General features: G+C 44.9%; 1 protein-coding gene across 1 annotated transcript in view; it reads left to right on the top strand.

The window, feature by feature from the left end:
• The window catches only part of GALNTL6 (polypeptide N-acetylgalactosaminyltransferase like 6), a gene marked incomplete at both ends in the record, with an annotated part of 1,095,032 nt that extends 1,075,101 nt beyond the window's left edge, over positions 1 to 19,931 (top strand). The window contains 2 exons of the mRNA XM_082625207.1: positions 2,640 to 2,789; positions 19,764 to 19,931. Coding sequence (XP_082481333.1) covers positions 2,640 to 2,789; positions 19,764 to 19,931 — 318 coding nt within the window. The remainder of the gene's footprint in view (positions 1 to 2,639; positions 2,790 to 19,763) is intronic.
• Positions 19,932 to 24,041: the final 4,110 nt, after the last annotated feature.

The raw sequence follows: 24,041 nt of genomic DNA, 5'->3' as shown, positions 1-24,041 counted from the left end.
AACACAAAGTTGTAAATCAGCTATACTTCAATTTAATAGAAAACAGATATGAAGGAACCAGAAGAGGAAGATGGGAAAGAAAGCAGTTAGAAGGTCATTTCAAGAGTCCAGACAAGAAACATTGAGAGCAAAGGTGGTGGAGACAGAGGGGAAGGGACCACTTCCTGTAATACTTAGAAGACGAAAGTGGAGACACTTGGTGATGGAATAGATGAAAGTGATGAGGGAGGCCAGGGACATAAAGACAAGGGACTCCCAGGTTGAGAAGCTGATGATGTGACCAACTAAAACAAAACACAGGAGCAGAAACAGGTTTAGAAGGGAAGGAAACCAATGGAACTCAGGATGTGGTGACGTTGAGATGTCCACAGGACACGAAGGAGGGAAATCCTACACAGGGTTGGACATAACACAGATGATGAGTTATCCACGTGCCAGCGAGAGTTAAACTGAGCATGTGTGAGACCAACCAGGGAAGGTGCAAGGCTGGGATCTGAAGAGCCCTGAGCTGGACCTACATTGAAGGGATAGATAGAAACGGGACATGGGCAGGACAGAGTTCTCGGATGACACAGGAGCACAGTATCTCAAAAGCCAAGGGAGCGGTAGGGCCCAATTTGAAGGGAGTGATCAAAACCAGAAGTAGCTGAACAGACACTTTTCCTTGAGAAATGACTGCCCTGCATAGGGTCTGAATGAATCTAAAAATGCCTCGGGGGCTTCCCTGGTGGCGCAGTGGTTGAGAGTCCGCCTGCCGATGCAGGGGACATGGGTTCGTGCCCCGGCCCGGGAAGATCCCACATGCCGCGGAGCGGCTGGGCCCGTGAGCCATGGCTGCTGAGCCTGCGCGTCCGGAGCCTGTGCTCCGCAGCGGGAGAGGCCACAACAGTGAGAGGCCTGCGTACTGCAAAAAAAAAAAAAAAAAAAAAAAAAAAAGATAAAAATGCCTCAGTCCACAATCATATTAAAACGACAACAAGGAATCTAGGGAAAGAGACCACACAATTCCTCTTCATGAATCTATCTCAAATGCCTGACCTGAAACACCTTCCTCTATTTAAAACATCCTATTTTGTCGTGTCTCCCAGGGAAACAGAATGCAATCTCTTGCCACAACTCAGACAGTAGGCTTCACATGTTTGATTTAGATCAGTTCTTTCCGATTTTCTTCAGACCACTTAACCCAGCTTTTTCAAGTTTTCTGCAGTTTCCCCACCATTTAACTGTTTTTGTTAGCCATCCTTGGAATTTTGCCAGATTCTCTGCATTTTCTTACCCGGGTAGGACCCCAAAATTGCGGTAATCTGCAGCTTGACAGAGCCGAGTGTATTGTCTGCTTATAGCTCAGCACTGTGCTTGTTTTTACAGACACTGAGATGTTAGAATTGGAAGAAATCCTAGGGCTGATCTAGTCCATTTTCCCACTTACTTAAGGATTTCTCATACTGAACCCCTCAAATCCTTATCCAGCTCAAACTCCAAAAAATACCCTTTCCTTACAGAAGTGTTGTTTTTTCGATTTAATACATTGTAAAATCAATTTAGTGCATCCATAAGTCACATTTTTAAAATAATAGGGACTTCCCTGGTGGCGCAGTGGTTAAGAATCCGCCTGCCAATGCAGGGGAGGTGGGTTCGATCCCTGGTCCAGGAAGATCCCACATGCCACGGAGCAACTAAGCCCGTGTGCCACAACTACTGAGCCTGCACTCTAGAGCCCGCGAGCCACAACTCCTGAGCCCACGCTCCACAACAAGAGAAGCCGCTGCAATCAGAAGCCACTGCAATGAGAAGCCTGCACACCACAACGAAGAGTTAGCCCCCCCTCCGCTCGCCGCAAATAGAGAAAGCCGGCGCACAGCAATGAAGACCCAACGCAGCCAAAAATAAACATATTAATTAAATTAAAAATAAATAAAATAGAATGGATGGATGGAATAGAATAGACTAAGACAGGAAAAGTTTGGATGGAATCTCAGAGTCTACTAAATGCATTGAGGACAAATATTTCATGAAATTTCCATTTTCAGTTGGGGGAAAGGGGATCTATGTGTGTTTGCAAGCTGTATCTCTTACTGGGAGTCACAGTCCAGAACTTTCTACACTGCCCGGCAGGATTACTCTTACCAAATCCAGGAAATCAATTTGCCTATTCTTTACTTCATCAAGCTTAGCTTTCACTTAAATCAAAATTTTCAAGTTGCTGGCATCCATCCAGTTCAACCCTACTCCTGGTCTTTTCTCGGTTAATCTGCTCATTTAGGCTGACTGTGTAACATTCAACCCACTAATTTTTTTTATCTACACGAAGAAGGTAAAGAGCGTCATTAAAAAGTTTCTCCCCTCTTTCTGTCCCTCTGTCTCCCTCTGTCTGTCTGTCTCTCTCTCTCTGTCTGTCTGTCTAACCGGAAACACTTCATTTGCTTTTTTGGCCAGGCTGGGCCAAAAGTGCTTCTGGTGTTGCTACAGAGCATTAGCATCCATGCCTGTTTCAGGGCCCCTGTTATGCCGAGACATAGTTCTTTTCTTGTAAATCCCGAAGCAGGAGTTCTTTGCAGCTAAACGACATACCTCCCCCTGCTTTCGAATCTCTCCAAAGTCAACTCACTGTAGCTTTTCTGCTATTGTTTCTTTGCTAGCTCTTCACCTTTGGTTGGAGAGAAGATATTCGTCCTGGTGAGCCCCTGCACACCCGAAAATTCTGCTTCGACGCCATCTCCCATAGCAGCCCGGTCACTCTGTATGACTGCCACGGCCTGAAGGGGAACCAGCTCTGGGGACATCGAAAGGTAAGGGCCAGCTCGCTGAGGGCAGCGAGCTCTCCAACTGCCCTGCTTAAGGTTTTCTGACGCAAAGGTTTTTGGTTTTAACACATTGTTTTGATTTAAATTGTTACCTGGCCATTTGGTTCGTGCATTTGGAGACCACAGCAAAGATGAGGGGAAAGACAAGAGTGTGTAGGAAGGGGCATTGCTTTGGCTTTGCTGGCCATGTGCACACCCGGCACAGTCGGTTACGACTTCACGTGGCTGTGAGCCAGGACACGAGCCCTACACGGGAAGCGCCTGGTCTCAACCCAGATGGCTCCCAAATGCAGGGGCCATATGCCCTGCAAACAAATGTGCACATGTAGAGTTTTCACGACACCAATTCACACACACACAGATTAACACATCTCTTTACTTATTATTCATCTCAGGCTCATTCGCTTGGGAGCTCTTTGGGTTAAGACATTTACACAAATACCAATATATTCATGTAGATCTAATTGTTGCAACCTTCATATAGAAAGACCCATTTTTAATCTGGCCAAAATCCTGCCCAAGTATAGCAAAGGAGAACTTATTTGGGGAATTTAAAAGTTTAAAGAATTAGAAGGGTAACATTTATTGCTAGAAAAAATAGTTCAAAACTAAATATAAAATCATATTTTATTGAGTTGAGCATTTAAGTAAAGAATAAAGAGCAATTAAATATTTTTAAGTATTTTCATTAAGTTATCTTTTGATAGCTTTTTAGAATACAATTTTTTTCTCAGCTTCTTTGGTTTCTAAGGCAGGACTCGGCTGTCAATTAGCAAGAACTCATAAGTTCCATTCTGCCCCTCAAGTTTGTAGACTTGCTAGGGGCCTCCCCGGCCAGGTGGAAGATGCCCTCTGTTTGCCTTTTCACACTCTAGAATGATTCAGCCTCACCCCAGAGTGTCAGGAAAATGTCCCACCCACTACTTGAATCAGGGGTGTTGGCCAGCCTTGGCTGAGGGAAAGTCAGTATCCCCTGAAATCCCAGAGAGCTGAAGGGGAGGGTCTGCAGAGAATCAATCTGGGGACCACTGGTTTTGACACCTGTTCCCTCACTTAGTAAGCTTTCTGGCATCTACCTCTTAGAGGTGGGCACCGAAAATTATACTCAAAGGCAGGCTCATTTGTACAAGTTTATTCCACACACTGCCACCCACCCCTGCCAACATATGGCAGGTTGTGGAAAAAGTACAAAACACCAGTTGTTATATCCTCTTAAAAAATAATTTAAAATCAAAAGAGCTAATAAGAAGATGGCATCAATATGATACAGGGTGATGGGGGGAAATCAGACAAGAGGAAAACCTCCCTGTTTTCCTTGTGAGATATATCAGAAATGATTAATCTTGTCAAACCCTTTTGCTATTCAATATAATACAGTCCGTGCGTGGTGCAATAAAGAAGTCTTTTGGGGCTTTCCTGGTGGCGCAGTGGTTGAGAGTCCGCCTGCCGATGCAGGGGACACGGGTTCGTGCCCCGGTCCGGGAAGATCCCACATGCCGCGGAGTGGCTGGGCCCGTGAGCCATGGCCTCTGAGCCTGCACGTCCGGAGCCTGTGCTCCGCAGCGGGAGAGGCCACAACAGTGAGGGCCCGCGTACCGCAAAAAAAAAAAAAAAAAAAAAAAAAAAAAAAAAAAAAAAGTGTTTTGTTTTGTTTTGTTTTGATGGTTATATTAGGAAGTTACTTTCAGGGCACATGGATAAAATACCTGATCTGCCATTTGCCTCGTGTGCTGTTGGTCCCCATGGAGCGGACTGTTTCTCATCACTGCTTACAGCACGAGAGACAAAACACGCCATAATGCCCAGTTAAGCCAAGAAAGTACAGGGATCTGCCAACTGTGTTGGGCTCTTTCCTCAGACCAGGCCTCATGTGACTCTGGTTACACTCACCGGGTAGTTATACAGCAAGCACGATTTATACATCATTGGGAACATGCTCAAGGCCTAAAATGGAAAGCTTCTGAAATAGCTCATCTGAGGTGATGATTCAGGCCTGTTCAAATGTACCTGTTTGAGAAGGTCCCTTGTCTATTCCAAGGGCTCTTCCTGAGGCACAGAGCGAGAAGTCCCTCTGGTGCGTGCTGCCTTGTCTGTTTGGAGGCATTGCTTGGCCCTGGAGGCTTTGGACAGCTTAGCAATCTTTGGAGTCGGCTTTGGGGTCCCCCTGTGTATCAGCACACTGATGAATCCATGTGGATCCCTGAGACTCTGCTAACTGCCTAAAGGACCCCCGTGGGGCATCTCGTAGGCTCCGTTCTCCTTGTCCTCCAGCTAGTGAGGACGCGCAGAGCTGGTGCCTTACACACCTCACCACCACCTGGGCCTGTTACGTACGCTCCACAGAGGAAGAAACAGATCTGGGGCCAAGCCAGCATTCAAGCTCAGGTGCATCTGGCCTTGAAGTTTCTCCTCTTTCCTGCATCCTTAAGCAATCCGATCAATATTCACCAGGGGAAGTCCTGATGCCTGTTGGATTCTGCATCACCAAGACCAGACAAGCGCTTCTCCCAGGCGCATAGAGATTTCCTGGATTGAGTAGTGGCCGCCGGCGACCTGCCTGAGTGGGGAAGGGCGCTGTTGGCCCCGTTTCCTGACCTCTCAGCACCCATCAGCTCTCAGATCTTGTTGACCGTTTTTTTTTTTTAGGAAGATTTTCCCCTTTCCCCCCAGCTTTACTGAGATATAATTGACACACAACATTGTGTAATTTAAGGTATACAACGTAACGATTTGATATACCTGTGAACTGAGAAATGATCACCACAACAGGTATAGCTAACAAATGCATCACTGTACAGAGTTCTGGGTGTGTGTGTGTGTGCGTGTGCGTGAGGAGAACTGTTAAGATCTACTCTCTTAGCAGCTTTCAAGTATACGATACAGACTTATTCACTGTAGTCCCCACACTGTGTATTACAGCCCCAGAAACTTACCCAGCTTAGAAGTGGACCACCCTCCCTGACCCTCCGCCCCCTGGCTCTCAGTTATTTTTCTATGTGGCTCTTTGCCACCACGAGAAAAGGAAGGAATCCCTATCCTAGGGTCGTGCCCAGCCATCTCCCCTCGCAGCAGGTACCCAGGGTGAGAAATCCCATTTTCGGTTTCTTTCGCCACCAGGGGGACCCCGGCTACAAGAACAATGATTCGCAGAAGAGACCTCAGTAAAGATATTCAAATCCCCAGCCGACGCTCAAAGCGACATCTGAAACAAGAAACTGTCCCGCTGCTTCCTTAACCCCCTGCACCTAGTTGGTCTCTAAGACGTGCGAACCCCTCCCTCTCCTGGCCGTCCCTGTGGCTGCAGCCCCGACGGCAGCCCTGCCCAGTCTCAGGCCCGGATTACCGCAAAGGCTCCCTTAAAGGGCCACCCTGCCTCCGCCCTCCCCCCACCCCCAACCCACCTTCCATCCTGAAGTCAGAGGGGTGCCCAGAGGAGCTGGTCACTGCATCCCTCTCGTTTATACGTTACTCGGTTTCCCACCGAGAAGGTGAAGTGCCTTCTCCCAAATTCTCATCTGCCTCGTCACAATCTGGTCAAGGTCACGGTGGCTTGTCTGGCCCAAGACATTCTAATTCATCCTGCAACTGTAATGTGATCTTGAGTGAATTATTTCACGTGTGTGATTTTCAACTTCCACGTCAAGAAAACAGAGACAGTAATTCAGTGAGATAAACCGTGGAACACTTCTAGCAAGGTTTCTGACCATATGATCGAATATCCATCCATGTGGGTGACAAGTACACTTTTTACACTGAGAATAGTGGTGAGCTATATCCTGCTGTATAGCAATCTATGCTAATAAATATTAACTACTGGTATCCCCCCCAGATCAAGAGCTATCTCCCATGTCCTTTTCTAGTAAGGAAACATTTTTATGGGAGTATAATATATATCTTCATTGGGGTTTCCCCAGATGTAGACCCTGAAGTGAGAATTTGAGTGCGAGTGGTTTATTTAGGAGATGCCCGTACCCTTCCAAAAATCGTGGCAGAGAGTAGGGAAGTGAAACAGGGAAGGGAACAAATACCGGGTCTGTGATAAAGCAAGTACCACCATGGGCAAGGGGACACCAAGCCCACCGACCCCTCTGCAATGGTCTACAACACATACCGACGGGAAGGGGGTTGGGATATTTAAACACTACTGCAGTCAGTCTTGGCTTACAGCTGCTCCTGGGGGGTGTTTAGTCCTGACACCTCTGGGCGGCTGCTCTTACAGACGGAGCTGTTCTAGAGCCCAGAGAACAGAAGCCCTAGAGCAAGATACAGGGGCCAGCTTCAGGAGGTCAGGTCAGCAGGCACTGAAATCCTGGGGCCTGAAGAACTGTGGGCAGAAGCTGCCTGAGAACCCAGACCTTCCCATCTACACCAACACCTGGCACGTTGGTTTCTGTTTCTTTTCCTTTTTCCGTTCTGTGGTTGTAGAGTGAGATCACATGTCTGTTAGCCTTTTTGGAGATCTTCTTTGAGAAGGACCTGTTCAAGTCTGTTGACCGTGTTTTAACATGGGTTGTCTGACTTTTTCTTTTCTTTTCTTTTCTTTTTTTTTTTCTTTTACAGATTTTGAAGAGTTTTTGGTATATCTAGGTATAGTGCTTCATTGGTTACTTGTAAATATCTTACTCCAGTCAGTTTCTGGCCTTTTCTCTCTCCTTGATGAAGAGCTGTTCTTTCTGATTAGTGTTTTCTGTGTCCTGTTTAGGAAATCTTTGCCCACACCAAAGTCAAGAAGGTAGTATTCTAAGTCATCTTTGGAAGCTTTGTTGTTTAATCTTCTGCATTGTGGTATATATTCCCTGGAATAGTTTTTGTTTACAATGTAAAATGGGGCTGTTTGTTTCATATTTGTATTCGATTGATCAATCATCATTTACTTAAAAAAATCATTCTTCCCACTGCAGAGAAGTGGCACCCTTGTCATAAGTCGAGGGGCCTTATATGCATGGTCTATTTATGAATCCTCAAGTTTTTAACCCTCTGACTAATAAGTCTTAGCCATACAGAAAGTAAACTGATAGACAAACAACCTAATAAGAACCAAAACCCCATAACATCAGTCTTAGTGGTGAAATGTTTCAACTTCCCTCTGGAGACTGGGAATAAAATATAATGTCTGCTACCGTCACTTCTATTCAACATTGCACAGGGGGGCCTTCCCAGAGCCATCAGGCAAGATAAAGAAATTAAAAGGTATAAGAAACAGAAAGGAAGAAATAAAACAGTCTACTCACAGACGACATAGTTGTGTACATAAAAAAATCCAAAGGTTATACATCTAAACTATTAAAGTTTGTGAGTACATTCAGCATAGTCCTGGATAGAAGGTAAATATAAGACAATCAAGTGTCTGTTTGCCAGCAACAAAAAACTGGAAAATGAAATTCTAAACTTATTCCATTTGATCACCATAAAAAATATCAAATAATTAGGAATAACTGTCACAGCAGATGCACAAGGCCTTTATACAGAAAACTACAAAACATGACTAAGAGGAACTTTTACAAATACAAAGGAAAGCTAGCATGTCCAAGGATAAGAAGACACTATTGTGAAGATATCTGTTCTCAAGCAGGTGTTTACATTTCATACAAAACCAATCAAATCCCAGCAGGTTTGTTTGTGGAAATTGATGAGCTGATTCTGAAATTTACATGGAAATGAAAGGGCCAAGAAGAGCCAAGAAAAAGTTGAAGAAGAAAAAGAACAAGTATCAAACACTATAAAAGTGCCAGGTACCCAAACATCACAAAAATACAATTATTAGTGTAGTGTGCTGTTGGCATAAGGATAGACTGACGCTCTAGAAAGAGAAGCCTGGGTATTGGTATTTTTTAGAAGCTCCTGAAAGGTTCTGACGGGCAGCCAGATGGAGAATCACTTTTCTAGTTCCAGTTTTTACCTACTTGCCTCACCCTACTCTTACCTCCTACTGCAGTTGGAATTGCCCCTCTGCTTGTATTCCTATACCATTTGGTTCCCTCCTTTGTACTTAGAACATTGTATTATGCATGGTTAGTCTCCCCTTATAGATGTTAATTATCTGAGGGCAGGAACTTTTTCTTGTATTTCTGTATGGCTTGCCTAATATCTACCACGTAGACATTCGTAAATAAGTATGCATTAAATGGGCTCAATTACTGATGCGATCCCCTCCAGGAACCCCAAGCCACGCTGGATAAAACTTAGCACATCTTTTGGTCTCAGAACCACGTTCACAGCCTCCCCAAAGTCCAAAAGCGAAAGGTTTACATCACTTTTCTGAGTTGCTCTCGGGGTGTCCTTATAGTTTAACTTCCATAAGAAAGGGCTTAAAAATAATATCAAACAGGAAAATACAGATAAAAAGACACCTGTCAGGCTAAACTGATAACAGTGAAACAGTCACAGTACTTTAAAAAGTGAATGGGTGGAATTCTTGGCATGTGCCCACATCTGACTATTTATGGTATCTTATGTTCCGTGCCAGGGCTTTAGCTTCTCAGCTCATAAAATCCTGCTGGTCCACGAAGATGCCAGATGGATGGCCACAAGGTTGTTATTTTTAAATCATTCCAGTTTGGTATTGATTTAGGACCTAACATGAGGAAACAGAGTTTAATCAAAAGGCGTGAAATTCGACGCTGGTTCTGATAAATGAAGCCCCACTACAAAATCCTGGACTTGTGGTCATACTGAGACAGTCACGCTATCCCTGATCAGCCCCTTCATTTCTGGACAGTCCCAAGTATTAGAAAGCTCTAAGACTTTTGGTACCACACAGATTAAGTTTCATTCATTTTGGTCAACACAGATTCCAGATCCTTGAACAATGCTCGTCTGATCTTTACTCCTTACTTCCAATTACGTGGCCCAATTTCCTGCCACTGCTCTTCAGGTAACTTCATTGGGACCTACCTCAGCCTCCTGGACACAGATTCTTAACACACTCCAGATGGTCCTAGGGGGTGGCGTGATGCCCAAAAGGGAACACAGTATTCTAGGTGTGTTTAACCAAAGAATAGAATGAGTTTCTAGCACCCCTTTGTTATGAGCAGTATATGCCTGTTGAATTAGCTTGAGTTGATTGATTCTCTGCCTTAACTTCATATACTTGGCCTCTTAATGAGCTTTCAGTATTAAAAAAAACCACTCCTGCTTTGCTATACAGATACGTCTCTGTAGTCTTCTACTGGTACAGTTCACCCTTTTTTTTTTTTTTTTTTTTTTTTTTTGCAATACGCAGGCCTCTTACTGTCGTGGCCTCTCCCGTTGCGGAGCACAGGCTCCGGACGTGCAGGCTCAGTGGCCATGGCTCACGGGCCCAGCCGCTCCACGGCATGTGGGATCTTCCCGGACCGGGGCACAAACCCGCGTTCTCTGCATCGGCAGGCGGACTCTCAACCACTGCGCCACCAGGGAAGCCCCAGTTCACCTTTTATACCTGGGTAGCCATCCATTGGTTTCTATTAAATTCTCCCTCATGAGATTTACCCCAGCTTGGATTTCGACTCTTTGATCCAGCTTATTACCGGGTGAATTAGTTTTACTCCAGCCGTGAGTTAGGGCAAAGTGGCATGCACTCAGGCCCTCATCTAAGCTGTTGATCCCAAAGGACAAGGCCCAGACCCGAGCCCTCCATCCTATGATAGAGGAGACGCTGGTGCATTGGGTGCAGTTACTCAACCAGATACAAATTCACCTAATGGTGAATTATCTTCTAGCCCACACTCCTCCAGCTTACTCATAGGAAAACAAAGGGGGATTTTTAAACATCTTGCCGAAAACCAGATGCACAATGTCTACATCATACCCGATACTCTGAAAATAATAGGAGACATGAGCATTGTACCCTGAGAAGTTGTGATCTTCAGTGCAACTTGACAATTCAAAGATGAGGGAGGTTAACTCCCAGGACGGGAATACATACACCCCTGCAAAGAAGCTACATTTTCAGCAGTGTTGCCTTCCCATTCTGTTTCTGTGTGTCTAATCCAGCTGAAGTCACTTCGTCGTCACGTCCTTTTAACTTTTGCCATATCTGGGTACCTTAGCCATATCCCTGCTGGTTTCCATTTTACCTAACAGGCTGCACGGCTGCCACCCTCTGGTCACTAGTAAAAAGATTTCATCACAATCTATCTCAGGCTCTAACATATGGACAAAGACTTTCCGAACTGAATGCCTGTCAAGATGGAGATTGTCAAACTTTAAAGGATCTTGCTAATCGGAACTACACACATTTGAAAGTAGTATTTGCTAAGGAAGACAGTTCTTCCCTACTGAGCATGTGTGGGTCTGGAGCAGGACTGCTAGTTGGCTCGGCTAAGAAGGGGGTGAGGACCTTCCCTGGCGGTCCAGTGGTTAAGGCTCCACGCTTCCAGTGCAAGGGGTGAAGGTTCGATCCCTGGTCAGGGAACTGAGATCTCACATGTTGTGCAGCATGGCCAAAATATTAAAAAAAAAAAAAAAAAAAAAAAAAAAAGAAGAAGAAGAAGAAGAAGAAGACGGGGGTGAGATCAGCTGAGGCCAAGAGCACAGGGGCTGGACCCTGAGGGACCTGGGATTTGAATTCTGGCTCCGCGGTGGTCCTAGCTCTGGGAACTTGGGAAACTTCCTTACTCTGTGCTTCTGTTTCCTCGTTTACCAAATGGCAATGATAACAGTATCTACCTTAGAAGATTATTGTGATGATGAAATAAAAGCTAAATGCACCTAGGACACGGCACTTAGTAAGAGTTCGATGAGTGTCAGCTATTACTCCTTAGGTGCCCGACAAACGTCTCCTGATTTGACTTTAGCTCTCCTAGTAAGTTTACATAGAGGAAACGATAGGCTGTCTAGTCGTCTTCCTATACTATTTTAGCTATTTAACTGTCGCTAAATATTAGAATGTAAATTCCACAGGAGCAGGGATTTTTCTCTGCTTTCTTTCACGCAGGATCCTCAGTACCTAAAACACTGCTTGGCACGTAGTAGGTGCTGAGTTAGCATTTGTTAAATAAACAGACGAACCTGGCTTCCTGTTTGTCCACATTCACTCTCTCTTCAGGTTGCTTATGTGGATGAAGTAGATAAAATGAGAAAATCTGGGTAGAACATTTAACAGTACGAGGCACATAAATACATACTCGATAAATAGCAGCTATTATTATGTTGACGTGACTGCTGGCAGGTTTACTGAGGGGAGATGAACAGCTATGGACAGATGGAAACGAGATATGGAACAGATGGGTTTTCTCTACTCTTGGAGTTTTCAGTCTAGTGGGGAAGCAGACAGATTTTTAAATCGAATACATTAAGTGTACAGGATAATATGGGAACGGGACACTGGGCTCTACCCAGGTCAGAGAGGTACGCAAGGCTGCTCTGACACAGTAGCTTTTAAATGGAGACCTAAAAGATGAGTAGGATTTAGGCAAGTGAAGAAAAGAATCTGAACAAGAATGGATATGTGTATTGGGTTGGCCAAAAAGTTCATTCAGTTTTAAGTAAAAATAAAAGACACGGGCTTCCCTGGTGGCGCAGTGGTTGAGAAAAAAAAAAAAAAAGACACATTTTTCATTTTCCCCAAGAACTTTATTGAACAACGTATTCATTAACCAAATGAACTTTCTTTTTTTTTCTTTTTTTTTTTTTTGTGGTACACGGGCCTCTCACTGCTGCGGCCTCTCCCGTTGCGGAGCACAGGCTCTGGACGCGCAGGCTCAGCGGCCATGGCTCACGGGCCCAGCCGCTCCACGGCATGTGGGATCTTCCCGGACCGGGGCACGAACCCGTGTCCCCTGCATCGGCAGGCGGACTCTTAACCACTGCGCCACCAGGGAAGCCCAAATGAACTTTCTTTTATGTAATGTTGGCAGGAGTTTGGTTTATTTTTATTTATTTATTTACTTACTTATTTATTTTGTCTGTGCTGGGTCTTCATTGCAGCATGTGGGATCTTTAGTTGCAGCATGCAGACTCCTTAGTTGCGGCATGCAGGCTCTAGTTCCCCAACCAGGGATCGAACCCGGGTCCCCTGCATTGGGACCTCGAGGTCTTACCCACGAGACCACCAGGGAAGTCCCGCAAATGAACTTTTTGGCCAAACCAATATACGTAAAACTGAATCACTTTGCTGTACACCTGAAACTAACACAACATCATAATCAACTATACCCCAATATAAAATATAAATTAAGTTAAAAAAAAATTCCCAGATACAGGGATCGGCTTGTGCAAATGCCCTCGGGTAGGGAAGAGCTTGGTTTTCTTGGAAGAACGGAGAAGCCAGTTGAAGTGTCTGCGTGTGAGGGGAAATGATGAATTCTAAGGCCAGGGGCAGGCCTGCCTATACAAGACCTCGGGACCATGCTAAGAATTTAGCAAAGAGGCTGGGAAGTCTTTGAATGGTGTGAAGAGCAGAGATTTAACAAATCACAACCGATTCTGTAATGATCCGGGCCGCTCTGAGAACTGAGGGTATATTCATGCCCATCACTTGCCTGTAGCCCAGAAAACCAGCAATGGAGCAGAAGGCAGGGCTGCGGTGTCTCAGTGCACACACCGAGGGCTCTGTCGGTCGGGGCATCAGAAGCATTATTTCTGATTGGCCAAATTATCCACTGATGCAGGAAGACCAATTTTCTCCTCCTGTGAGGAACTGTACCTGTCCAAAATGGAAAAGGATAGGCAATCAGACTACTTTGTCCTTTTTATGCCTGTCAAGGTGTTACTCGCATTCTCCCAGGTGCCAACGGCAAAAATAGGCAGGAAAAAAACCACCTGTGTCTTTCTTTCAGAACTCAAAGGCCACTCATATATCCACCTGGTTCTTCTCCACGACCCTAGGAGGTGGGAAGGCGGATCTTTTTGTCCCTTATCTCATCCCTCCCTCCTCTTCCCACTCCATTCGTCTTGCAGATGGAAAACCGAAATCACCAGCAAACGAAGGGGCCATCAGAGATTCTTGTCAGAGATAAAACTAGGATTAAAACCTAGTCTCATAATTCCGAGCCTTCCTTCTCTCATATCCATACTAGAAACAAAAGGACATGAAGGCGATGTCTCTCACAAATGCATTTGCTGTCAATGTGAGTTACACAGAAATGAACGGTCAGCAGGAGGGAGTAACTCGACTCTCCCCACTTTACAGAGACACTATCTTGAGGTCCAGCCTATACCCACCTACTTTCGGGGCATCTAAACCTGGCTGTCTCATAAACACCTACGACTCGTTATACCTGAAACAGAGATCATCCTCCCCGCCCCCAACCCTGCTCCTCTCTGCATTTCTCACCTCAACACTGCTTTTCCTCTAGTCCTCAACTCCCTCCACTCCCTCCACCTTAATCCCCACATCCCATCAATCAGAACGCCCTGTGCGTTCACCTCCTGAAAAAGCTTTCCAACCATGTCTCAGGTCACCCCCAAGTCGTCCCCATTCCTGCTGCTTCCACCTCAGCTCAAATCTGGACCACTGCAGTAGCCTCCAGCTGTGCCTCCGACTGTATCCCGAGTCCCCCACTCCCACCCCATCCTCCTCTCTGCCACTAGCATGAGGCACCCAAGACAAGGATCCTTAACTCCACTGTTTTAAATCCTCCAACCCCCATCCCGCACGCTTGCCTGAAAAGTCAAGCCTTAGCGTCGCACCCCAGTCTCTTCATGATGTGGAATTCATCTGTCGCCCTCTGGAATCTTCCCCCTTGTTCCTTGGGCTTGGGCCACGCCAAGTGACCTGCTGGTCCCCTGCACATGATGGACGGAGCCCTCCATCACCTCTGACTCATCTCCTACCACTCTCCCTCACCCTGGCCTCCTCATGCTTCTCTAACCCACACACCGCATCCCTGCTTAGGGCCTCTGCACTGGCTGTTGCCCTGTCTGGCACCTCTTCCTCCAGATACTTACATGGCCAATTCCCTTACCTTCTTCAAACATCACCTACTCAAATGTCACCTTCCCAGTGAGGTTTACCCTTGCCTCCCTACTTAAGTTTGCACACCAGCCCTTCCCTTGGCACTCCAGTTTCTCCGGACTGCTTTGATTTGTTCCGTGTCACCTTTGAAGAGGCCATGGAAACAATTACACTCATGGTTTATGGTCTGTGCCCTACTGCTGTACCCCCAACCCCATCTCTAGAATGTAAGCTCCAGAAGGGCAGGAATTTTTATATTATTAAGGTTATTGATACATCCCAACCACCTAAAACAGTGCCTGACAGAGAGTAAGCACCCTGTAGACTCCTGTTGAATAAACTGAATGCATAAATATACCTGTTAGTTCACATCTCTCTGTTCACACATTCTTCTTTATTCATCCTATTCCCCCACAGCTACAATCTCATTGACACTTTCTGCTTCAAACATGTCTTTTATTGGTCTCCCCCACTTCTTGGGCCAGGGGAGGCATCTTAGGTTATCTTTCTATGCCTACTTCCTAACACACACCAGAAAACAAAAAGCGCTTAATAAATATTTGTTGAACTCAGATGCCCTGGATCATGCTGTATTTCAGGCAACATGTACAAACTCAGACCATCACTATACAGAAGAGCTCATTCCTGAACTAATTACTTTGGTTCCATAAATCTTTTGCTTAAACCAGGAGGTACTGATGTATCCATTCGGATAACTGGTCGAGGCAGGTGCTATTTTTGCAAATTCTATTTCGCCAGTATTTCAGAAAATGCAATTTGGTCTTGAATAGCTGGTCTCAGACCAGATGGTTAGTACGTTCTGATTTTTAGAATTGGGGATGCTCCCTGACTGAAAATAAATTAACAGGAGAGCAGGCGTGGAATAACTATTACTTCGTTAGTTACTGCATGTAGGACATTGTGCCAGCAATTTTACATATATTAACTCATTTTATCCACAGCAAACTCGTGAAGCAGATATTATTATCTATATTTCACAAGTGGGGAAGCTGAGGTTCAGAGAATTAAGTAACCAACCAGGGTCATGTAACAGATGAGTGGTGTGACAGGAATGTGACCAAATTTCCTGTGGAATAAAGTCCTGGCCCCCTGCACTGTGCCGCCGTGTGGGTGTTTATTCTCAGGGTCATCTTCTTGTACGTTATGAACTCACCCACCTATTTTATTGTCTCTGCATCTTTTTTTTTGCGATACGCGGGCCTCTCACTGCTGCGGCCTCTCCCGTTGCGGAGCACAGGCTCTGGACGCGCAGGCTCAGCGGCCATGGCTCACGGGCCCAGCCGCTCCACGGCATGTGGGATCTTCCCGGACTGGGGCACGAACCCGTGTCCCCTGCATCGGCAGGTGGACTCTCAACCACTGTGCCACCAGGGAAGCCCTCTGCATCTTTGACGTTTGATTCTTTTACTACCCTGAACACAGTGGGTTATATTTTCTACAACATACCTGTTCTTTTAAATTTTGGACCCTACAGAAGTAGACTCTAATAAAATTTACTGCTGGCCTGTGAATACCCTGGAGTGTCACACCAGCTTGCTTTGAAGAGGTGTCCCTCTCCAGGACCTACTTGAAAAGTCCCACCCAGACTTCACCCTGGGGACCGATTGGAATTTAGCCTGACCTGTTTGGTTACGAAGGGCTGTGCCATAATGCTGAATCTGAAGTTTTTCATTTCCTGCTCAAGGATGTCTAACTTTCTTAGGCAAAAACAAAACAGAGAAAAACAAGGGAGGAAGCGGTCAGGGAAGGCGGGAGGATGCAGGAGATACAGTTGGTGGCATTACTTTGTGAACACCCAGGGCACAAGCTCTGCCCTCCCTCTGGACTGAGCAGAGAAGAATCCAGGTAAAAGTGCCCCTTCAGGAGGGTTGTTAGGGAACAACAGACTTGCCAGAGGGCTCAGAACTCTATCCCAGAGGAGAAAACTCTATTTGGTTCTGTGCCAGCATATCTTGTCATGACGGAGGAGACTAAAGGAGAAAAGGGCTGTCTCAGTGCGTAGATGTCCATCCCAGTCTCCCAGTTCACCCCTCCCCTCCCTTACCCCTGGGTAACCATAAGTTTGTTTTCTACATCTGTGACTCTATTTCTGTTTTGTAAATAAGTTCATTTGTACCCTTTTTTTAGATTCCACATATAAGCGATATCATATGATATCTTTCTCTGTCTGACTTAATCAGTATGATCATCTCTAGGTCCATCCATGTTGCTGCAAATGGCATTATTTTGTCCTTTTTATGGCTGAGTAATATTCCACTGTATACACACTACTATATATAAAATAGAAAACTAATAAGAACCTACTTGTATTGCACAGAGAACTCTACTCAACACTCTATAATGGCCCATATGGGAAAAGATTCTAAAAAAGAGTGGATACGTGTATATGTATAACTGAATCACTTTGCTGTACACCTGAAACTAACACAACATTGTAAATCAACTAGACTCCAAGAAAAAATTTTTTAAAAGGGCTGGTGTAGGACAAGAGGCCACATTCACCAACGACGATGCGCCAGCCAGGAGAAGCATCAGTAACGACGTTTAGCAATCCAGAAGCTGAGCTGAGGAGAAATATAATGATGGCAATGTATGTAGCTCCCAAGGTCAAAGTGGAAAACGCATGTTTTGGGGACACTAAAGGTGCTTCCAGAAGGTTCACCTTTAGGACCTGTTGGACATGCCAAAGACACGGAAGCTCAGTCCACAACCAGAGAGCAATCATCTATTAGTCCCCAGAATATGGTTGATCATGTCTATTTGATGCCCTGTCATTCGTCACCAGTGAACTTTGGAAAAAAATGTTCATTCCATTTTATGGCTGGGAGAGGCTTCAGAGATGGATGCTATCCACCCCCTCATTTTACTGATGAAGCTTCTCAGACACAGATAGATGTGGGGAATTCTACTTTTCAACGTTTATGAGAACATGAAGTATAGTTACAGAAACATTCTCTGGATGGTTCAGGATCGTGCTGAACCTGTCCTCCCACCCGACTGTCCCCACGAGCATACCTGGATCTTCCGGAGCGTGTATTCCAGCTGGAGATTTGGAAAAGTATGATCACTTTATGGCTTGGAAAATAACATTCGGAAAAATAAAATGTTCAGAAAATCTGGTTTGGCTTTTGCATCCGCGCTGAGGCGCACACACTGAGAAGGGAAGAGAATTAAAACATGTTCTACTCCTTTTTTCCTCATTTTTTAATTTTTATGGAAATATGTGTTTGGGGAGCGAAACTGCGAGTCTATGGGGGGTCCCCACTGGAGCTACTGACAAACGTGACAATAGGAAAAAATCTAGAGAGTTAAGAAGAAAAAGAAGTACCTGGATGTGGAACAGAGTGAAGTTTAGAATTTAGCAGGTCACATAGAATTATCACGAATGCAACAGCTTAAGGATGCTCTTTGAAAAGCTGATGGAAATATATTAGGCCTGTGTAGCTAAATTGCTAGAAAGTGGGGCAGGAGATGGAGTGGGAGGGATGCCGGGGAGGAGGGGGGTGGGAGGGCCAAGGAGCTGCTGCCTAGGGAGGCGCCGCGGGGGCGTCTGTGGGATGGGATCTGTGACCTCAGCATCACCATCAGCCCCAGGAGGGAAGAGGCGGGTGAGCTCAGGGCACAGCCTCCTCCTCCGGAATCTGCTGCTTCGCCCCTGAAAGGAGAGCTCCTGCCAGCTGCCCTGGGGTCAAACGGCAGCCAGTGAAGCAGGGGATGAGGAAAACGGGCAGGAGAAGCCAGGAGCCCTCTCGTGGGTGAGGGAAGTGAAAGCCACAATGAACTTGGGAGACTTGAACGAGAGCAGAGGAGAGAAGGGAGCCTATGTATTAGATGTAGCTCTGTGTTTACACTGCAAGTGGGAACATGCAAACGAGGCTCGGGGCCGCCTTCCTCCTTCCTTATTCTTCCTTCCTTCACGGGCACCCAACTATGCACACATCCGGGTCCGAAAGGACGTTAAATCTTGGTTAGCAACCAGTGTAACCCAGAAATGCTGACATGGGATGCCTAAAAGCTGAGTCTAATGGTCCTCAGTTAAAGAAAATAAGCAGACCCCCTAAATGTTTCCTAAGCTAAATAATAAAACATAACTTGTTCCTAAAATTTCAGCAGTGATCTGGGGATGTTTTGACATGTGATTGGCCCTTTTCTTTTTTAATGCATAGACACTCTAAGAGACAAAAGCATTTATTGCTAGTTAAGGCAAGATCCCTTTCTCGTAGCACTGGCTTCCTTCTCCCTGCTTGCACAATACAAAGCAGTGTGTGTTAATGGAGGCTAGTCACATAATGGGCTTGCTCACCACTTAAACTCTGTGCCCCGCTAGCACCTTGATTCACAGCGCCGTTCTCTTTATCACATACTGAGCTAACACTGCCTCCCTCCACTTTACAAAAGGCAGGGAGAATTGCATCCCAGGGAGAGCAGCGATGCCGATAAAGGGGTCGGAAAGAGGCAGAAGCTCAAGAGTCAACAGATTTGAGCCTGTGCTTGGAGATTCTGCCTGTGCGCTGTGTACCCCCAGTCCCGAGTTCATCTGGGTTCCTGGTCCTCTGGTATTTGCCTTTCCCAGTGCAAGGGTAGGGAAGATGATGACTCTTCTGGTCCTCTGGGTGTGTGTGCGCGGCTGCGGTGGTGTCTACTGTGGACTAAATTACCATGTCTCTATGCATCCCTCTCCCCAGACAGCTAGATTAGTAGCTACTTGACAAGAAACCTCATGTACTTTTCATCTTCAAAACCCGAGCGTGTAACAAAATGCTTACCTCAGAGCAGGAAATGAATGGATTCTATTTTTTAAAAATCCATGAATGAATGAATTCTTTGTTTCTGGCTGAATCTGCTTGGAGGGCCCACGTTGCGCCAACGGTTCCTAGGAAACCACATTCTGTGTGGCAACCCCACCTCCTGTTGTTTGATTTGGGAGGTGGTCTATTTTTTTCACACTCTGGTATATACTGAAGTACCAGCAGGGTTATTTTACTTCCTCTTTATATTTTGGGCTCCAAGCATTCACCATGCATGATATCAGTCTTTTCTTTTCTTTCCAATCCCTGCAGGACAGAACATTATTCCATCCTGTGAGTAACAGCTGCATGGATTGCAACCCAGCAGAGAAGAAGATTTTCATGGCCAGATGTGACCCTCTCTCCGAGACTCAGCAGTGGATTTTTGAACATATTAATATGACTGTTTTAGAAAAATTTAACTACCATGCCAGCTCCTAGAAAGAGAAAAGGAAGGAAGAAACAGTGATTACCTACAGGTTATAAAAACTAAATTTTAGCCAGTCTCTGGGTCAAAGGAGTCAGGAATAACATTTCCTAGATCCAGGAAGTCTGGTTTAAAGACATGTAAATGCCATGTCCAAGTAGGTTGTCCCGAAGAACTTCCTGCACCTGAAGAACTTGGCTAAGAACCTCACCAGCTGCTTCTGAGAACTTGAGCAGTCCCCTTGCTGGCCAAGGGCAAAGATGATTTAGGGACTTTTGCAAACAACTGCTGAGTTAATGAATCCTAGCATTTCTCAGGTCAAATCCTGCAGTAGTGAGTAGCTATGAATGGATCCTCTTAAGTGGGTGGGTGGGGTGCAGGGGAAGGGCATGACCGCTCTGACAACCTGTCGCAGGTTGAGAACGGGCCATTCTCCGACTCGAATGGTTAAAGGTGCTGCAGATGATTCTAGAGAGCTCATACCATTCTGTATTCTTGTTTTATTTTGCAATGAGGGTGTGCTATCTAAGACTTAAATTACATCACGAAATGGACTTGGAGTGTCTCCACACCTTCATTGACGTCTGCCATTTTCCTTTTACAGCAGAGGTAACTTACTGGTCCTAAAAGTTCATGCTCCATAAATTAGCTGAAGTTCTAATTCAGTGCCCTTGTATGAATCCAGCTGAAAAACAAACATGAAAAACTATGCTACCAAGTTACTCCAAAGAGAAAGAATTCACAGAAGCAGCAAAACCATGTAAGGTTTAAGGAGAGGAATTTCCCTAGGAAATCTATTTTTACTTTTCTATTATTTTTAGAATTTTAAAAGTCTGATGTTTGTCCAGTCATAGTTTTATTAAGGAAGGACATGGAGTGGGGTTGATGTAATTTGTTTAGGAGATTCTTAAATCCAAATAAATCTACACTCCAAGTGACGTGGAAATGGCTTAGTACACTTCAGTTATGCTTGATCAGTGCTGGGGACATAGAACTGGTTGGGTTTTGCTCTCGGCTGGGGTTTTTTTGTTTATTTGTTTTATATCGTAGGGATTAAGGATGCTTTAGTTTTCCTTGGAAGCACATTGAAGGAATTTCCATTAATAAAGTGCTTCTGACCCCATTTTCTATTAATGGGACAAGATTTCAGGGATGATTAAAAAACTAAATGGAACATTTAAATCCTTAAAAGAACGTTTTCTTTACTTTTCAATAACAATGGGGGTGGGGGAGGAATATACAGGGATGAGTATATAGAGGGAAGAATGATGTTTGTTTTATATATATATTTCTCAAGTTTTTTTCGGGTAGAACAAAGTTTTTATTTTACTTTTGTTGTTTTCTTTCAACTTGCTTTTCATATTAATAAAAAATATATACATTGTCTTGGATATAAAAGCATTGACTTTTAGAACTGGGAAGACACTTAGAATCCAATCCCTTTGTTTTCACAGATGAATAGCAAAAGCCCAGAGGAGAGTGGTCCTAATTCCTGGCAGGGCGGATGGGTCTTCCAACGCCTGGTGTCCAGTGCTTTTCCTCCTGTGTTGCCTCTTCCGTTATCCAAGGTTCTGGTTTCTACTCTGATTTAACTAGAAATGTTCAGTCCCTAGATGAGAATAATATGCCTGCCTGGGGATGCCCACAAGAGAAGCATTCACGTTCAGAAGCTTTAACACATGAAACCTCTTTGCGTAAATGTTCATGATTTTGTTCTCTCCTTCAAATCTAATCAAAATGTCCAGTTAAACTGCCCTGCTAATAGGTGGGGAAGAGTTATTTCATTATCTTTACTGATTTTTCAAGCATACTTTTGAAGAGCTATTCTGTTTAAACTGACAGTCGCAGAGATTTTTGTGTGTGTGTAGGTCAAGCGGTCTTGAAGCTTTCAAGATGCATAGTGGAGAAAATCAATAGTGAGAAATTAACCTGTGTGCTGAACAATTCCAGAGAGTGGGTGAAGATTTATCTCAAGTGTTCAGAGAGCAATCTGGTTGTAGAATGAGATGAGCCTATAAAAATCCACATTATGTCACTGAACAGTTGACTGCTGTTTACAGTTCCACTGAAGAGCCAGCCCCAGGTTTTGCACCCTGGAAAGCCCAGATTTGCAATATGCGAGGGTGCTCTCATCCTGGGAATAACGCATCCTTTTGGTGTGACAACCAGGATCTGATCTCAGAGGGCCCTGTCTCTTACTTTGACTAGAAGGATGTAATTTTAAAAATTAAAATTAAAAAAATTTCAAGAGAAGCCTGAGACATGAAAGCCAAAATTAAAACCTCAAACTGCCAAGTAATTGTTAGATGTGTGCAAAGGGGGAACATCCAAACAGAATCAAACAAAGCCTCAGAATCTACTCCCAGGCAGGAGGGCCTGGCACTGCAATAAACATGTCCAAGGAGGTTTCCCAGTACCACCAAAGGGGGGGACCCTGCTTACTTGAAATACCGCTATGGCCATTCTGAAAAATAGAAAATTGCATATGTTTTTGCATTTATTCAGCAAAAGGACTGAACAGTCATCAGAGAGATTCTCTTTCCTGGAAAGAACACGATTTAGAAATGGAGCCTCAGAGTTCTGACCCGCCCTTTTATCAGAATGAGAAGAAAACTAGCAGAAAGTTCATCTGGCCCTGGAAATTGCTACTTCTCCAGAATAAGAAATGGTTTTGCCAGAAGTTAGAAAATAGTTACTTTTTCAAATCCTTTTTATGCATTTACTGAGAAAAGGCTGTGCTGGAAACCAGTTGTGAACTAACTGTGGGATTTATATGTGCTCCAAGGTTGGATTAATACTGTGGCAATAACAATGACTGGCTTCTAGGTCTACTGCTATTTAGTTTAAAACATTAACATGATCACACGACTGTTTTGAAATGTATTCATTATAACAGAGGCCTCAGTGTATAATACGAGTTCCAGGATTATTTTGTGAATTGGTAACATAGAGCGTTATACAACAGATGTGTAACACGTAATGAAAATGGATTTACAGTCAATGAAAGACAGCGTTAGGCCCATTCTGTTCACATTCTAGCAAAACACTTGACACGGTGTCCTTTAGGGGCAATTATATGTTTTTTAAAAAAGCAGCCAGGGGACTTCCCTGGTGGCACAGTGGTTAAGACTCTGCGCTCCCAATGCAGGGGGCCCGGGTTCAATCCCTGGTCAGGGAACTAGATCCCACATGCATGCCGCAACTAAGAGTTCGCATGCCACAGCTAAGGAAACCATGAGCTGCAACTAAGACCCGGCACAACCAAATAAATAAAAAAAATTTTTAAAGCAGCCAGAAAATAAAGGGTGTATAAATATCTCTTTTGTGCTTCTTGCCCTCACATGAAAAACTTCGACTTCAATTCCTTCATAACTCCAATAACTTCATTATCTCCACAATGAAGGAGCAAAAAGGAATCTTTTACTGGAAAGACTGGCATATAAACTTTATGTCAGACACATCAAAAGAGCCAAGGACACTCGGATGACAAAGCCGACTGTCCAGTGAGAAAAGGCCAGGCCCACCTCTGGGTGACATCACCCATCTGAGGACCAGAACAGCATTGATGGGAAGGCTGGGACATTCCTTCTACTTTTGACTTCCCATCTGAAGTGTTAGAGACTCTCTCCCAGGAGTGGACAGTGCCCCAGCCTCCACATGCTGCCAGGTCACCTTATGCAGAATTTAGAGTCTTCCTAACAATATGAGGTTCTTGTGAACATTGATTTATCCCTGGGACCCCTTTAGGAATATCTCCTGAGGCCTCTTCCCCTGGCAGGGATATAAGGTGGAAATACACTTTCATAAGCAGCTGCTGGAGATAAAGAAAGAGGGCATTTAATTTAAATCCTGGGAGACAACACCTCAAAGGGAAAATATTTCTCAGTGATAGCCTGAGATTCTGGGAGTAAATGCAAATGGCGAGAGGTCGTCTGTATCTCTAGACACGGGTGCCCATCACCCCCTGCGTTCACTCCATCACCAGGTGCTGCCCTGGCCATCCTAACTCTCACACGACACCACCACCTGTAATTACTCTCCACGTGTGCCACTGTGGCAGGAACACTGAAGATTGACAAGTGGCCAGTCCTCCCATGCCACCGACGTTGGAAGATTGCTCTTTG

The sequence above is a fragment of the Mesoplodon mirus genome, assembly GCF_964341445.2.
Source record: "Mesoplodon mirus genome assembly, chromosome: 1".
In the NCBI taxonomy this organism is placed as follows: Eukaryota; Metazoa; Chordata; class Mammalia; order Artiodactyla; family Ziphiidae; genus Mesoplodon; species Mesoplodon mirus.
The sequence above is the reverse complement of the archived record's forward strand: the minus strand, read 5'-3'. Positions and strand labels throughout refer to the sequence as shown.